General features: G+C 37.5%; 1 protein-coding gene across 1 annotated transcript; it reads right to left on the bottom strand.

Annotated features, from left to right (window-relative positions):
* Positions 1-1,125: 1,125 nt before the first annotated feature.
* On the bottom strand, positions 1,126-4,599 carry LOC148938753 (polyubiquitin-C-like). The gene has a single exon (XM_089107562.1). It carries the CDS (start codon positions 4,597-4,599, stop codon positions 1,126-1,128), a length of 3,474 nt encoding a protein of 1,157 aa, XP_088963688.1.
* Positions 4,600-18,619: the final 14,020 nt, after the last annotated feature.

Here is an 18,619-nt window from a genome sequence, read left to right as displayed (position 1 = left end):
TACCAATAGATGCATCAAAAGAATTACATTATAAGAAACAAACCATTACATACATTGGACTTAGTTAGCTACTTGATTGTTTTAGGTACGTTTCTTACTATTTCAAAGAAGTATCCGGATTGCAGCGGTAGCTAGCAACCTAGTAAGAGGCGATCACGCCCGATAGTAAAAACTAAAGTAGCCCATAATTTACATTAAAGAACGAACTTTAAATCCATAGTTTATATTAACGGACGATCATTAGAAAAGCAAGCCATTGCATACATTGGACTTAGTTAGCTGTGGACTTGTCTTCTAACAGCAGACAATTTGTTGTCTTTCCATACTGTAGTCTTTTCAAAGATATTTGATTATTAAAGCAAGTCCGATTTCTAACAACAATATCAACTATGCTCCAAACTTTTTTTTAGGTTTACAAACTGTTGTAATCTCTTGTTAAAATATATACAAATATTTTTGCAATTACCAGCTTTTAGTTCTTTCCCCAATGTAATATCTTTCAATATTGTGTCTTTTCAAAAATAGTTGATTATCAAAGCAATTCCGATTTCTAACAACGATTTTTGCTAAGCTTCAAACTTTTGGTTTTCTTTTTTAAGGTTTTGAATTGTTGTAATCCATTCTTAAAATATATACAAATATTTTTGCAATTACCATTTTTTGCTCTTTACTCCATTAAATTTATTTACACACTGCAAACTATCCAAAGAAATTTCATTTTTACAGCATTTCGAATTTCTAACAATGATTTCTACTAAGCTTTAAACTTTGGCTTTCTCTTTCAAAGTTTCTGAATTGCTGTAATCCCTTGTTAAAGTATATACAAAATTTCATTTACCAGTTTTTTGTTCTTCAAGCAATTAAATGTTTTTTCCATACTGGAGTCTAATCAAACATATGATTAATACAGCAAGTCCGATTTCTAGCAACGATTTCTAATAAATGTTTTCTTTTCTACAATTCAATGTCTTTTCATACTGCGGTTTATTCAAAAATATTGTTATAGTCAGAGAGGGTGCGGCTGTCTTCAAGCTGTTTACCAGCGAAAATTAGACGCTGCTGGTCGGGAGGGATGCCTTCCTTGTCTTGAATCTTGGCCTTGACATTCTCAATAGTATCTGATGGCTATACTTCAAGAGTAACAGTTTTCCCAGTCAGAGTCTTAACAAAAACTTGCATGCCACCTCTCAAACGAAGGACAAGGTGAATTGTCGATTCCTTCTGTATGTTATAGTCAGAGAGGGTTCGACTGTCTTCAAGCTGTTTACCTGCGAAAATAAGACGCTGCTGGTCCGGAGGGATGCCTTCCTTGTCTTGAATCTTGGCCTTGACAATTTCAATAGTATCTGATGTTTCTACTTCAAGAGTAATGGTTTTTCCAGTCAAGGTCTTAACGAAAACTTGCATACCACCTCTCAAACGAAGCACAAGGTGAATTGTTGATTCCTTCTGTATGTTATAGTCAGAGAGGGTGCGGCTGTCTTCAAGCTGTTTACCAGCGAAAATCAGACGCTGCTGGTCGGGAGGGATGCCTTCCTTGTCTTGAATCTTGGCCTTGGCATTCTCAATAGTATCTGATGGTTCTACTTCAAGAGTAATGGTTTTTCCGGTCAAGGTCTTAACGAAAACTTGCATACCACCTCTCAAACGAAGGACAAGGTGAATTGTTGATTCTTTCTGTATGTTATAGTCAGAGAGGGTGCGGCTGTCTTCAAGCTGTTTACCAGCGAAAATTAGACGCTGCTGGTCGGGAGGGATGCCTTCCTTGTCTTGAATCTTGGCCTTGACATTCTCAATAGTATCTGATGGCTCTACTTCAAGAGTAACAGTTTTCCCAGTCAGAGTCTTAACAAAAACTTGCATGCCACCTCTCAAACGAAGGACAAGGTGAATTGTTGATTCCTTCTGTATGTTATGGTCAGAGAGGGTTCGACTGTCTTCAAGCTGTTTACCTGCGAAAATAAGACGCTGCTGGTCCGGAGGGATGCCTTCCTTGTCTTGAATCTTGGCCTTGACAATTTCAATAGTATCTGATGATTCTACTTCAAGAGTAATGGTTTTTCCAGTCAAGGTCTTAACGAAAACTTGCATACCACCTCTCAAACGAAGGACAAGATGAAGTGTCGATTCCTTCTGTATGTTATAGTCAGAGAGGGTGCGGCTGTCTTCAAGCTGTTTACCAGCGAAAATCAGACACTGCTGGTCGGGAGGGATGCCTTCCTTGTCTTGAATCTTGGCCTTGACATTCTCAATAGTATCTGATGGTTCTACTTCAAGAGTAATGGTTTTTCCAGTCAAAGTCTTAACGGAAACTTGCATACCACCTCTCAAACGAAGGACAAGGTGAATTGTTGATTCCTTCTGTATGTTATAGTCAGAGAGGGTGCGGCTGTCTTCAAGCTGTTTACCAGCGAAAATCAGACGCTGCTGGTCGGGAGGGATGCCTTCCTTGTCTTGAATCTTGGCCTTGACATTCTCAATAGTATCTGATGTTTCTACTTCAAGAGTAATGGTTTTTCCGGTCAAGGTCTTAACGAAAACTTGCATACCACCTCTCAAACGAAGCACAAGGTGAATTATTGATTCCTTCTGTATGTTATAGTCAGAGAGGGTGCGGCTGTCTTCAAGCTGTTTACCAGCGAAAATTAGACGCTGCTGGTCGGGAGGGATGCCTTCCTTGTCTTGAATTTTGGCCTTGACATTCTCAATAGTATCTGATGGCTCTACTTCAAGAGTAACAGTTTTCCCAGTCAGAGTCTTAACAAAAACTTGCATGCCACCTCTCAAACGAAGGACAAGGTGAATTGTTGATTCCTTCTGCATGTTATAGTCAGAGAGGGTGCGGCTGTCTTCAAGCTGTTTACCAGCGAAAATTAGACGCTGCTGGTCGGGAGGGATGCCTTCCTTGTCTTGAATCTTGGCCTTGACATTCTCAATAGTATCTGATGGCTCTACTTCAAGAGTAACAGTTTTCCCAGTCAGAGTCTTAACAAAAACTTGCATGCCACCTCTCAAACGAAGGACAAGGTGAATTGTTGATTCCTTCTGTATGTTATAGTCAGAGAGGGTTCGACTGTCTTCAAGCTGTTTACCTGCGAAAATAAGACGCTGCTGGTCCGGAGGGATGCCTTCTTTGTCTTGAATCTTGGCCTTGACAATTTCAATAGTATCTGATGGTTCTACTTCAAGAGTAATGGTTTTTCCAGTCAAGGTCTTAACGAAAACTTGCATACCACCTCTCAAACGAAGGACAAGATGAAGTGTCGATTCCTTCTGTATGTTATAGTCAGAGAGGGCGCGGCTGTCTTCAAGCTGTTTACCAGCGAAAATCAGACGCTGCTGGTCGGGAGGGATGCCTTCCTTGTCTTGAATCTTGGCCTTGACATTCTCAATAGTATCTGATGGTTCTACTTCAAGAGTAATGGTTTTTCCAGTCAAAGTCTTAACGGAAACTTGCATACCACCTCTCAAACGAAGGACAAGATGGAGTGTCGATTCCTTCTGTATGTTATAGTCAGAGAGGGTGTGGCTGTCTTCAAGCTGTTTACCAGCGAAAATCAGACGCTGCTGGTCGGGAGGGATGCCTTCCTTGTCTTGAATCTTGGCCTTGACATTCTCAATAGTATCTGATGTTTCTACTTCAAGAGTAATGGTTTTTCCGGTCAAGGTCTTAACGAAAACTTGCATACCACCTCTCAAACGAAGGACAAGGTGAATTGTTGATTCTTTCTGTATGTTATAGTCAGAGAGGGTGCGGCTGTCTTCAAGCTGTTTACCAGCGAAAATTAGACGCTGCTGGTCGGGAGGGATGCCTTCCTTGTCTTGAATTTTGGCCTTGACATTCTCAATAGTATCTGATAGCTCTACTTCAAGAGTAACAGTTTTCCCAGTCAGAGTCTTAACAAAAACTTGCATGCCACCTCTCAAACGAAGGACAAGGTGAATTGTTGATTCTTTATGTATGTTATAGTCAGAGAGGGTGCGACTGTCTTCAAGATGTTTACCTGCGAAAATAAGACGCTGCTGGTCGGGAGGGATGCCTTCCTTGTCTTGAATCTTGGCCTTGACATTCTCAATAGTATCTGATGGTTCTACTTCAAGAGTAATGGTTTTTCCAGTCAAGGTTATAATGAAAACTTGCACACCACCTCTCAAACGAAGGACAAGATGAATTGTTGATTCCTTTTGTATATTATAGTCACAGAGAGTTCGACTGTCTTCAAGCTGTTTGCCTGCGAAAATAAGACGCTGCTGGTCGGGAGGGATGCCTTCCTTGTCTTGAATCTTGGCCTTGACATTCTCAATACTATCTGATGGCTCTACTTCAAGGGTAACGGCTTTCCCAGTCAGTGTCTTAACAAAAATTTGCATGCCACCTCTCAAACGAAGGACAAGGTGAATTGTTGATTCCTTCTGTATGTTATAGTCAGAGAGGGTGCGACTGTCTTCAAGCTGTTTACCTGCTAAAATAAGACGCTGCTGGTCGGGGGGGATGCCTTCCTTGTCTTGAATCTTGGCCTTGATATTCTCAATAGTATCTGATGGTTCTACTTCAAGAGTAATGGTTTTTTCAGTCAAGGTCTTGACGAAAACTTGCATACCACCTCTCAAACAAGGGACAAGGTGAATTTTCGATTTCTTCAGTATGTTATTTCTTGAGACCATAATATCTTGTTAAATGGATAAACTTCTTACTATAAAATGACATGACCGTTTAAAGCCACGTGTCGAGTAGCAAGAACCTAACAAAAAACAAAACTAATTCTAAAATTTTAATGTATTTTTCTAGTTTGAAATAAAAAATAAAAATTATTGCTCAGACGCCATAAATATTTTTGCTGTTTACATAATAACCTTAATGATTCTGAACTGAAAACTATAATAAAAAAATGAATATCTTTTCTACGGAAATATAGCACAAAAGTACGCCCTTTAGAAGTTGGGCGAAAAAAAGTTTGGTTCCAAGAGACATTTATAACTTTGAAGTGAGAGATAAAATAAAACTTTCGTTGATTAAATCGAACGAAAAAACAAAACTAATCTTAAAATTTTCAGGTAGTTTTCTAATTTGAATTAAAAAGTTAAAATTACTGTTTGGACACCATAAATATTTTTGCGGCTTACATAATATCCTTAGCTATTCTGAACTGAAAACTAAAATGAAATAAAAATGGAATTTCTTTTCTGCTGAAATATAGCACAAAAGATCCTCACTCTAGAAGTTAAAAAAGTTTGGTTCCAGGATACATTTATAACTTTGCAGTGAGAGATAAAATAAAACTTTCGTTGATTATATCAAACAAAAAACAAGACTAATGTATAAGTCTTACCCATCAAAGATTAAAAGCCGGAGAAAATTCAGAAAATTGCAAAACAAAAGAATCGGCTTGTGTTAGAGATTTCAAATATATAAGTTTCATTAAGTTTAGTCCTACCAATCAAAGGTTACTAGCCTTAGAAAGTTTGCCTGATTTCTGAAAAAAGAGAGAAACACTCCCTAAATGTCATAAAATTTTAATGATAATTACAACATCAGATTCAGTGTATCAGAGAACAGTGTATCACTCCTCTACAGTGTATCACTGTAGAGGTTTCAAGCTCCTATCTTCAAAAATGTGGAATTTTTTATTTTTTGCGAGAAGAAAGATCACGGATGCGTGTTTATTTTTTTTCCAGGGCTGATCGTATTGACCCAGTGCTCAAAAAATATCATGAGAGTGCTCTTTAGAACGGAAATTACAAGTTCTAGTACCCTTCTTAAGTGACCAAAAAATTTGAGGGCAACTAGGTCCCCTCCCACGGCCTTTTTTCTCAAAATCTTCCGATCAAAATTTGGAGATGGACATTGTTCAGCATAGTTGAAAGGCCGAATAAATATACCTTTGGAGATTTCATAACCCCCACACAGGGTTACCAAAACTTTTAAGGACAAAAGTGTCCAAATCAGCCAAAAATGGACACTTTTAGTGTCCCTCTAGAAAACTAGCCAATATACAGGGTTACCACTATGAATTTTCAAAGCCTGTGAAAAAAGTGCCAAAAAATCTGTGAAATTCGTCCTTCTTTGTTCCGCTACCTCGCGGTCTATTACCAGCATGAGTTCGGCAAGTATTTCCATCTTTATCATTAACTCTACCAATAAATTAAGTTTAATACTAGTTCAATTTGAAGATATGCCATAAAAAATCGTCATTAGAATGTCAACAGAGCGAAATTTTATATCGATTATCAACACCGCTACCTATCTTATTCGAAAAGTAAAGAACCAATCATAGAGATTCATTTCACTTCGGCATTTTCATAAGTTATGCGAAAAAGATCTTCGGTAGCTATTAAGGATCTTTGGGTGCAACAAGGTCCGAACGGCTGTAGTAACGAAATGTCTATTTTGACCTATATGGTTTAAAAATTCAACAAAATACGTCATTCTCCTTAAACACTCAGTCAAAAGGTTGGTCAAGGGGTTAAAATCACTTAAAAACTCCTCTATCTTGTCGTTTTATGAACATTTAGAAGTAGCCTGGAGAAAAAATAACCTTTTCGAGAACTATAAAAGTGAGAAGACAAAGGCCGATTGAAATAAATTCGCTTGAGTTATATTCGATAGAAACTGGCGACAAGCGTTAGACGAAAAATCACAGCTGAAAGTATAGAATATAAAACAGAAAGATTCACTAACGGCTATAAATAAAATTGAGCTGCAACACAGCTTTTCGGCGAAACTCCTTTCTATCTATGACAGCAGTATAATAACAACCTTGTGCTTACTTGTACTTGTTGCACGTTCAAGCCGTATCCAGACTCATCGTGGCGCCCAGCAGATGACGACATGTCTCCTTCCATAGGTTTCGCTTGAGAGTGGAAGACTCCACCATTTCAAGCCACTGGCAATCCCAGCGAAGGCCGTATTTTCGGAATCCTCTGATTGGCTCCAGATCAGACTTAACTTTTGCTAGCCACGTCTTCTTTTGGCCTCCTGCCCTCTTCTTCCATGCTGGTAGTGGTAGACATTTGAGACATATTTTGCTTATATGGTCATCTTGTCTGCGCATTGTTTGGCCAAACCACCTTAATCTCTTGTGCTTAAAAATGTCAGAGACAAATGGGTGATCCCCACATCTTCTCCTTACTTCTTCATTCGAGATTATATCTGAGAGGCGGATGGCCAGGACTTAGTGCAGGCATTTGTGGTTGAATATATTCAAGCTCAGTGCTTTGGTTACTTTAAGTGACCATGTTTCACATCCATAGAGGAAGACAGAGAGAACCATAGCTTCATACACTCGGAGCTTTGTGCGTGGCGATATTTTTCTCTGCTTCCATGCTTCCGTAGTTGAAGGAAGACACTCCAGTCTGACGATATGTGGCTCTGGATTTCTTCTGAAGATTTACCGGAACGTTTTACCATCAATCCGAGGTATTTGAACGACTGGACGTCCTCTATCTAATTACCATTTACTGCCACAGGGGCTCCATCCATCACATCTGTTCGCATGGACTTTGTTTTTGGTAGGCTCATTTGGAGACCAATCGAGAGTTCCTTGACTGTCATGTCATTTATTATAGCCTGGGCTTCTGGACCAGATTTAGCAAGTATGTTCACATTGTCAGCATAATCAAGATCTGTGATGGATTACAATAAAGAACGAACTCTTGCCTATACTAGCTTGCATAGGCAACTTAACTATATTATAGGTTGGTAAAGTTTTATTTAAAGTTAGCATGTGGAGTGATTATAGTATCATGGTTGCAGCTTTAGCTGTAATCTAATTTATAAATCTAATCCGGGTTGCAGTTGTAACTAGCAACCTAGTAAGAAACGATCACGTCCAATGTTAAGAAATATAAAAACCCATAACTCCTAAGAAAAGAGTAAAACCAAAACAAAAATTACATCATTAGAACCGCCTTGTTCGAAATACCTGTATAGGAAACTTTCTGCCCCTTGGCTTGAGCATCAAGGAAAATATATTGCCTTGAAAATCAAGAAAAGTGGCAGCTACTACAGCATTCTGCCTAAATGGCATTTTTTTCTTTTTTTTTCTTTTCCACATATAACTTGGCACTGGAACATAGTTGAGAGTTGTTCAATGGCTCATTTTAAAGGAAATTAGTGGGGTTAAAAACCTTTTGTAACTTAAACAAATTTTTTTTAAAACAAGAATAAATTTTTCCACTATAAACTAGAGTTTTGATATCTTTTCATACTGCAGTCTTTTCAAAGATATTTGATTTTTGGATGCAATCAAACAGTTTGTGGTAAAGTTATTTTAAAAGAAAATCATTAGAAGAACAAACCATTGCATACATTGGACTTAGTTAGCTGCCTGTTTCTTTGAGAGTCGTCTCTTACTAATCCAAAGAAGAAAAAGCCGTAGGCTTTTACCTGTTTGTAATCCGGGTTGCGGCGGTGTTTAGCAACCTAGTAAGAGACGATCACGTCCAATGTTAAGAAATATAAAAACCCAGAACTCCTAAAAAAGAGTCAGATCAAAACAAAAGTACACCATTAAAACCGCCTTGTCCGAAACCTCTCTTACATAAAGGATCGATTAATTTTAAATTGGAAGAGTGTAAGTTCAATTGGTATCATCGCTGCAGAGATCGCTGAAACTTAGTAAGGAAAAAACCATGGCGCATTGGATTTAGTCACCTGCTTGATTCTATAAGGTTTGTCTCTTACTATTAATTGATTCTTTTCAATAGGAACTATATGGCCGTAGAGATGGCCGAAACCTTGTAAAGAACAAACCATGGCACATATTGGACTTGGTAAGCTGCCTAATTCTCTGAATTTCGTCTCTTACTATTCAAAATAAAAAAAAGCAATTGGCTTTTTTCCTGTTTGTGATCCGGATTGCAACGGTAGCTAGCAACTAAGTAAGAGACGATCACGTCCCATAAAAAAAACAAAATAGCCCACGACTCTTTAAACTAGAGTCAGATCAAAAAAAGAAGTACACTATTAGAACCTCCTTGTCCAATACCCCTATATAGGAAACTAACAGTCCCTTAATAATCCAGGTTGCTTACCTAAAGGATCTATTAAGTTCTTTATAAATGAGGACTATGTCAGTGTCATCGGATTTACCTGATAACACATAATAATGCTAACAACCATAACACATTAAAGTGCTATAAACTACAACGTATAAAAATGCTAACAACTATGACACATAAAAATAGCAAGCACAAATTCTATAATTTTATTAAAATTCACCCATTGTTTCTATACGTTATTTGTTATTGGGAGAGGGGGCATTGTAGCCTTTGGTGTCCAAGGAGGTAAATAAAATCAGTTGAAGCTTTCAGGTAATGCTGCAGGGAGCGTTGAACCAAATCGAAATAACATAGAGATCACGAAAAAATATAATTCCCTCTCAACTTTCTTCATCACGCTTTATAGCCGAGCTAGAAATAAATAATACATGTACGTCATTTGCCTCTTTACTTAGGTAAGTCTAAGGACGTCTTTCTCTTTTCCCAATTAATATAAATTCCAAGTCCTACTGCAGCAATAACAATAAGGCCTCCAACAATACCTCCGACCATTGCTATAACATACTGATTTTTATCCTCTATATCTTCATCTTTATCACTTGAGTCTTTGGTTTCGTCTCCATCATGATCCAACTGCCTAATCTGATTCTTATCCTCTATATCTTCATCTTTTTTACTCGAGTCTTTGGCTTCATCTCCATCATGATCGGACTGCTTAATCTGAGTTTTATCTTTGTACTGATCTAATCTCCATCTAATCTGATTTTTATCCTCTACGTCTTCATCTTTTTCACTTGAGTCTTTGGTTCCGTCTCCTTCATGATCGGACTGCCTAATATGACTTTTATCCTCTACGTCTTCATCTTTTTCACTTGAGTCTTTGGTTTCGTCCCCATCATGATCGGACACCCTAATCTGATTTTTATCCTCTAAATCTTCATCTTTTTCACTTGAGTCTTTGGTTTCATCTCCGTCATGATCGAACTGTCTAATCTGATTTTTATCCTCTACATCTTCGTCTTTTTTACTCGAGTCTTTGGTTTCGTGTCCATTATGATCGGACTGCCTAATCTGATTTTTATCCTACACATCTATATATTTTTCACTCGAGTCTTTGGTTTTGTATCCTTCATGATCGGACTGCCTAATCTGATTTTTATGCTCTACGTCTTCATCTTTTTGACTTGAGTATTTGGTTTCGTCTCCATCATGATCGGACTGCCTAACCTGATTTTTATCCTCTATATCTACATCCTTTTCACTTGGGTCTTTGGTTTCGTCTCCATCCTGATCGGAGAGCCTAATATGATTTTTATCATCTACATCTACATTTTTTTCACTCGAGTCTTTGATTTCATCTCCATCATGATCAGACAGCCTCTTCTGATTATTATCCTCTACATCTTCATCTTTTTCATTTGAGTCTTTGGTTTCATCTCCATCATGATCGGACTGCTTAATCTGATTTTTATCCTCTACGTCTTTATCATTTTCACTTAAGTCTTTGATTTTGTCTCCATCATGATCGGAAAGCCTAATCTGATTTTTATCCTCTACAACTTCATTTGTTTCACTTGAGTCTTTGGTTTTATCCCCATCATGATCAGACTGCCTAATCTGATTTTTATCCTCTACGTCTTCATCTTTTTCACTTGAGTCTTTGGTTTCGTCCCCTTCATAATTGGACAGCCTAATCTGATTTTTATCATCTATATCCTTTTCACTCGAGTCTTTGGTTTTGTCTCCATCATGATCGGACAGCCTAATCTGATTTTTATCCTCTACATTTTCATCTTTTTCACTTGAGTCTTTGGTTTCGTCTCCATCATAATCCGACTGCCTAATCTTTTTATCCTCTACATCTATATATTTTTCACTCGAGTCTTTGGTTTTGTCTCCATTATGATCGGACTGCCTAATCTGATTTTTATGCTCTACTTCTTCATCTTTTTGACTTGAGTCTTTGGTTTCGTCTCCATCATGATCGGACTGCCTAACCTGATTTTTATCCTCTACGTCTTCATCTTTTTCACTTGAGTCTTTGGTTTCGTCCCCAACATAATCGGACAGGCTAATCTGATTTTTATCCTCTATATCTACATCGTTTTCACTTGTGTCTTTGGTTTCGTCTCCATCCTGATCGGACAGCCTAATATGATTTTTATCCTCTACATCTACATTTTTTTCACTTGAGTCTTTGGTTTCATCTCCATCATGATCAGACAGCCTCTTCTGATTATTATCCTCTACATCTTCATCTTTTTCATTTGAGTCTTTGGTTTCATCTCCATCATGATCGGACTGCTTAATCTGATTTTTATCCTCTACGTCTTTATCATTTTCACTTAAGTCTTTGATTTCGTCTCCATCATGATCGGACAGCCTAATCTGATTTTTATCCTCTACATCTTCATCTGTTTTACTTGAGTCTTTGGTTTTATCTCCATCATGATCGGACTGCCTGATCTGATTTTTATCCTCAACGTCTTCATCTTTTTCACTTGAGTCTTTGGTTTCGTCCCTTTCATAATCGGACAGCCTAATCTGATTTTTATCATCTATATCCTTGTCACTCAAGTCTTTGGTTTCGTCTCCATCATGATCGGACAGCCTAATCTGATTTTTATACTCTACATCTTCATCTGTTTCACTTGATTCTTTGGTTTTATCCCCATCATGATCGGACTGCCTAATCTGATTTTTATCCTCTACGTCTTCATCTTTTTCACTTGAGTCTTTGGTTTCGTCCCCTTCATAATCGGACAGCCTAATCTGATTTTTATAGTCTATATCCTTTTCACTCGAGTGTTTGGTTTCGTCTCCATCATGATCGGACAGCCTAATCTGATTTTTATCCTCTACATTTTCATATTTTTCACTTGAGTCTTTGGTTTCGTCTCCATCATAATCCGACTGCCTAATCTGATTTTTATCCTCTACATCTTCGTCTTTTTCATTCGAGTCTTTGGTTTCATCTTCATCAAGATCGGACTGCCTATTTTGATTTTTATCCTCTACATCTACATCTTTTTCACTTGAGTCTTTGGTTTCATCTCCATCATGATTGGACTTCCTAACCTTATTTTTATCCTCTGCATCTTCATCTTTTTCACTTGAATCTTTGGTTTCGTCCCCGTCATAATCGGACTGCCTAATCTGATTTTTATCCTCTATGTCTTCATCTTTTTCACTTGAGTCTTTGGTTTCGTCTCCATCATGATCAGACTGCCTAATCCGATTTTTATCTTCTATATCTTTATCTTTTTCACTTGAGTCTTTGGTGTCATCTTCATCGTGATGGGACTGCCTAATCTGATTTTTATCTTCAATATCTTCATCTTTTTTATAAAAGTCATTGTTTTCGTTTCTTTTTTGGTCAAATTGAGGGTTATTCGTACCTGCAGCTGTCGTACTTGCATAATCGGACAGCCTCATCAGATCTTCATCCTCCATACCCTCATCTTTTTTATTTGAGGTATTGTTTTTTTCTCCATCGCGATCGGGTTGCCACATCTGATTTTTACTCTCTAAATCCTTATGCGTTTCATTTGAGTCATAATTTTCATCTCTGTCATGGTCCGACTGCTTTACCACTTTTACCTCAAATTGAAGTTGATTTATACCTGCAGACGTAGGATCAATTTTTACAGCAATGTTTCGATCAGTTATACCTGAAGTTGTTTCATCAGTTGCACTTGCAGTTATTTGAATCCTTCTAAATTTAATAGGTCTCATTTCAGAATGTTTAAAACATATAATACAAAAGAGTATGATGATTTTAGCACAATTCATTTTAAGTTTAACGTTGCCTAAATTTTTTCTGACGTAACGAGTCAATTGAAGCAAAAGAAAAACCAAATAATGTTTAAATTTTCAGGTATTTTTCTGATTTGAATTTAAAAATAAAAATTATTGCTCAGACAACATAAATATTTTTGCAGTTTTAGTTAAATAAAAAAATGCTATTTAAAATTTTCAGGAATTATTCTAGTTTCAGTGGACGAATCAGATTCTATGTTAAAACTTCCCCAAAATTACTGCATTTTACATAACTGTGCATGTTTCTTGTAATGGGAAGTTCTTTGTAAAAATATTGACTTTGTCTTAAATATTTCTTGTTAATTACAAAAGCACGTAGATGTGACGACAAATTCCAGATGTTAATAACATGAGCTACTACAGTGTTACAGAAAAATGCAGTTTTTCGTAAAAAAAATTTTATTTAAAAAATAATCTTTTTAATTACAAAAGGTTTTTAACTTCCATGAACTTTCTTACGCCTAACTTGCTTAGAAGAAACCATATTACTGCTTAAGCTATGCATTCTTACACCCTCATATATTATAATCATGACACTATAACCAATGTCATCAGAGCTAACGTTTTAATACAGTGTTTTTCTATTAACGTCATGGTTCTAATAAAACTAAGACGACATTCTTTATTTAGTATATGAAAATGCGGTTCTTTGTAAAAACTTTGATTTTGTTTTAAACGTTTTTTAACTACAAAAGCATGTAGAAGTGACAAATTCCTGATGTTATAATAACATAAGCTACTACAGTGCTATAGAAAAATGCAGTTTTTCAAAAAAAATTCAGTATATTAAAAAAAACTTTTATTACAAAAAGTTTTTAACCCCAACAATTTTGTCTGAATAAGCCATTAAACAGCTCTCTACCATGTTCCAGTGCCAAGCTATCTGAGGTAAAAAAGAAAAAAGAAAAAAGATGCCGTATATACTCAATATCGTGGTTGCAACCAATTTTCTTGATTTTCAAACCACTATATTTCCCTTGTTGTCCAAGCCAAGAGACGGTAAGTTGTACCAGCCAAGAGACAGTTCTAATAGTGTACTTCTCGTTTTGATCTGACTCTATTTTTAGGAGTTATTGGTTATTATAAAACCAATAACTCATAACTAACGGCTGTAATCATGATTTGCGTTTTCCCCTTACTACAATTTTACTATAAAAAATTGATTTTATTTTAAAAATTATTGTCGTTAATTACAAAAGGTTTCTAAATACAACATTTTCTTTTAAAATGGGCCATTAAACCGCTCTATGACGTTACTATTTAGTCAGTTTTTTTATAGTTCTAGCTACCGCTGCAACCCGGATCATGATGTATGAGTATTCAGTTCTATATAATATAAATGTAAATTACAAATGACATTAAAAGGAAAAAGGCTACGGCTTTTTCTTAGCTTCAACAGTATCCGGGTTGCAGCGGTAGCTAGCAACCTTGTAAGAGACGATCACGTCCAATGTTAAGAAATATAAAAACCCATAACTTCTAAACAATACAGTCCGATCAAAACAAAAAGTACAAAATTAGAGCTGCCTTGTCCGAAACCCCTATATAGGAAACTTTCTGTCCCTTGGCTTGAACAGCAAGGGAAACATATTGGCTTGAAAATCAAGAAAAGTGGCAGATACTACAGCATTCTGCCTAAACATCATATTTTTTTTTCTTCCATAGATAGCTTGGCACTGGGCTTGTGACGTGATTACCAGTAAAGTAAAGAAATCTCTCTTTTTCGAAAAAGACTCAAGATATGCAATGCACAATTTCATTAAAAATAGCCTTTAAGCAGTGGAAGTTGAACATATAGGTTTTATTAAATCGTCTATATAATAATAACAGATATTGAAGCTTCAAAGTTATAGCTGTTCAATTTCGTCTGCTTATGATTAAAACTTTCTTAGGCACTCAGATATGACATTGGCTCAAAATTATGAGTTCCCCATATTAATTTTTCCCTTAAGTTGTCATAAAAGGAGAAGTCAAGAAAACCCAGGACACACCGAGTGGCAACTTACGTGAGGCAGCAAGTCTGGCTACTGAAATTGTGGCTTCAATTGAAGCAGTAGGGTTTCGGTAATAATCAAAGTTCCCACAAAAATTAGTATCGACATTAGCCCCTCAACGTTACGATGGAATTGGAATAGTACTAGTCAAGTGTCTTGTTTAGTTACTATCTAAATTTAAGAAGCTTTCAAGATTTATTATCTGAATTTTTAGAAGTTACCTGAATTGTGTTGTAATTTGAATTTTAGCCCATTAAACATGTGAAGGATGAAGACTTACCTCCAATGCCTTACAGGCCTGCATTGATAGTCCCTCATTTGTATAGGACACAGCTATTGCCATTCTAGCTTCCAGAGAATTTGAATCTAACTCTAAGCATCTCTTTACTGCCTTAATTGCTTCTTTGTCCTGTTCATTTTCAGCCAAAGTAATTCCAAGTAGAAGCCAACCTTCAACAAGACTTGGATCTTTTTGCATAGATGCCTCAAACAGTAAAACTGCATTGAATAAATTCCCTTCATCTCGACGCTACTTCCAAACTTCCAGTGCATTTGGCGAATTACTTAAAGAATTTTCATCAGAAAATTCGTATTTGCTTTCTCGTTGTTCAGATTGAGAAACCTCCAGCCATGGCAAGTCCATTGGAGAGTCCAGGTCTGCATGCAGCCAATCAGTTTTCATTTTTTCCCAGATATCTTCACTCTTAAACTCACTCACCCGCTCACTAGCTCGTTGATTATTGACTGAAGATGAAGCTGCTGCAAATTCAGTGGCCATGGTTCTGACTGCTGTAAAAGATCACTGGCGAGTGGCATTTCTTTGGCAGCGTCCCAAACATCCTGAAAAGCTCCCTGCTGAGAACCATAAGTAGACTGTGAATTAAAATCCTCAATCCAACTTCCCTCTTTCGCAGTTTCAAGAAATTCAGATGCCCACAGTGAACTAGGTTGTGACCGAGTAATGACAGACACAGACGGACCTGGTTGAACTATATTTTGCCCTGCAAAAAAAACAAAAAAAAACAAATAAAAATTTGTTTATTTGTTTATAACTCATGTCTTCTAATAATTTTACACACAGAAACAGTCTAATTTCGTTCAATTTTGTTCAGCTTGGGAGAAAAAATGTTAAACAGTGACATTTTTTTTTCAGGCCAACTAACTGTTTTTAGAGGCTAGGAGATACTAACCTTACAACGACAAAATAATTGCATTGCCGATCAAGCTTGAGACCCCATGCCAGTGCTAAAACTGGGTTGCCACATTATTTACTTACTTACTTTCGGCAGGGACCAGACGATGAACTGTCCTGCCCGGCATCAATAGATTTTTGAATTATATCCAAAGACCAATCGACCCCAGGAAGGTACTGGCTTGCAGATGAGGACGTCTCGATATGTCGTACCTTTGGGACGACGCAAGGTGGGGTAAGAAGCTTAAGACGATGTCTTTTGATGACAAGAGATAGCCCATCAGACTGACCATAAAGGCTTTTTACTTCGTTATTGGGAGTTCTAGTCCACATGTTGATTCGGAGTATATTGATTCGGAGTTGATTCGAAATGTATTGGGTGAGCCCAATGAATTTAGAAGCCAAAAAGACATCACTTTCGACTATTAAAAAGTTCATTATTCCTTTGAATTTCCAAACGAATGAGCCCTTATTGAAGTTTCTACTACAAAGCCTTCTATAAAAACCTTATATACACCCAGGGCATAACTTACAGCCCTTGCCCTGAGGGCTTTGAGGGGGAGGGGTTGTCATCCTTAAAAACCTAATTTCCAAAACCTTCAATTACGTTGAACAAAATGGCTATCTAGAAATTTTGATTGGATATGTTTGGGGAAAAGGTGTGCGGGAGAGGGGGTTTTAGTTGCCCTCCAATCCCTTTCGACTGTTAAAAAGGACACTATCCCTTTGAATTTCAAATCGAATGAGCCGTTTTTCAAGTTTCTACTACAAAGCTTTCAATAAAAGCCTTATATGCCCCAAGGATACAACTTAGAACCCTTGCCCTGAAGACTGTGGGGGGGGGGCTTTCCTGCTCAAAGATATGATGTCCAGAACTTTCAACTGCGTTGAACAAAATGGCTATCTCAAAATTTCGGTTGGATGTGTTTGGATAAATGGTGGGCGTGGAAGGGGTATTAGTTGCCTCCCAATCACGTTCGACTATTAAAAAGGGCCCTAGTCATTTCAATTTCCAATCAAATGAGCCCTTTTTGAAGTTTCACCGACAACACGTTCTATAAAAAGCTTATATGCCCCAAGGGTAAAACTTACAACCCTTGCCCTGAGGGCTGTGGGGTGGGTCGGTATCATCCTCAAAGACCTAATTTCTAAAACTTTCAACTACGTTAAACAAAATGACTTTCTCAAAATTTTGATTGGATGTGTTTGGGGAAATGGTAGGCGTGATAGGGGGTTAGTTGCCCTCCAATCATTTTCAACTATTAATGAGGGCACTAGCCATTTCAATTTCTAATTGAATGAGCCCTTTTTGGAGTTTCTAAGACGACCTTTTCTTGCCCCCAGGGCATAACTTACAACCCTTGCTCTGGGGGCTGTTAGGGGGAGGGGGGTTGTCATCCTTAAAGACCTAATTTCCAAAACTTTCAACTACGTTGAACAAAATGGCTGTCTAAAAATGTTGATTGGATGTTTTGAGGAGAAAGTGGGCGTGAGAGAGGCGTTAGTTGCCCTCCAATCACTTTCGACTATTAAAAAGGGCACTAGCCCTTTGAATTTCAAATCAAATGAGCCCTTTTTCAAGTTTCTACTACAAAGCTTTCAATAAAAGCCTTATATACCCCCAGGGTATAAATTATAACCCTTGCCCTGAAGACTGTGGGGGAGCGTCAGGCTCAAAGATATAATGTCCAGAACTTTCAACTGCGTTGAACAAAATGGCTATCTCAAAATTTTGATTGGATGTGTTTGGATAAATGGTGGGCTTGGAAGGGATGTTATTTGCCTTCCAATCACTTTCGACTATTAAAAAGGGCACTAACCATTTCAAGTTCCAATTGAATGAGCCCTTTTTGAAGTTTCTACGAAAACACTTTCTATAAGAACCTTATATGCCCCAAGGGCATAATTTAAAACCCTTACCCTGAGGACTGTGGAGGGGGGGGGGGGATCATCCTCAAAGACCTAATTTCCAGAACTTTCAAATACGTTGAACAAAATGACTATCTCGAAAATTTTGATTGGATGTGTGTGGGGAAAAGGCGGGCGTGAGAGGGGGGTTACTTGCCCTCCAATCGCTTTCGAATATTAAAAATGGCACTATCCCTTTGAATTTCCAATCGAATGATGCCTTATGGAAGTTTCTACGACAAATCTTTCTATAAAAACCTTATATGCCCCGAGGGGGTAACATACATAAACTAACAGGGCATAACTCACAAACTTACAACCCACGGCCCAGAAGGCTGGGGGGGAGTATCCTCCTCATAAACATAATTTCCATCTGAAAATCAATTACGTTGAACTAAATGGCCATCTAAAATTTTTATTGGATGTGTTTGGGGAAATGTTGGGTGTGGAAGGGGTGTTAGTTGCCTTCCAATCACTTTCGACTATTAAAAACGACACTAGCAATTCCAATTTCTAACCGAATGAGTCCTTTTCCAAGTTTCTACGACAAATCATTCGATACGAAGTGCCCTGGTCTAAAAGGAAAAAAATACATTGTGTCAACATCGTTCTTTACATAGGCAGCGCTATTTCGCTGGCTATAATAAAAAAAAACACAATCCACAAAATAAGTTTTTAGAGGCAAACAAAAGAACTCCATTAAACC

The sequence above is a fragment of the Artemia sp. Qi Xiang Cuo genome, unplaced genomic scaffold, assembly GCF_049724085.1.
Source record: "Artemia sp. Qi Xiang Cuo unplaced genomic scaffold, ASM4972408v1 HiC_scaffold_2971, whole genome shotgun sequence".
Lineage (NCBI taxonomy): Eukaryota > Metazoa > Arthropoda > Branchiopoda > Anostraca > Artemiidae > Artemia > Artemia sp. Qi Xiang Cuo.
Note: the sequence above shows the minus strand (reverse complement) of the source record. Positions and strands in the feature narration are given on the sequence as shown.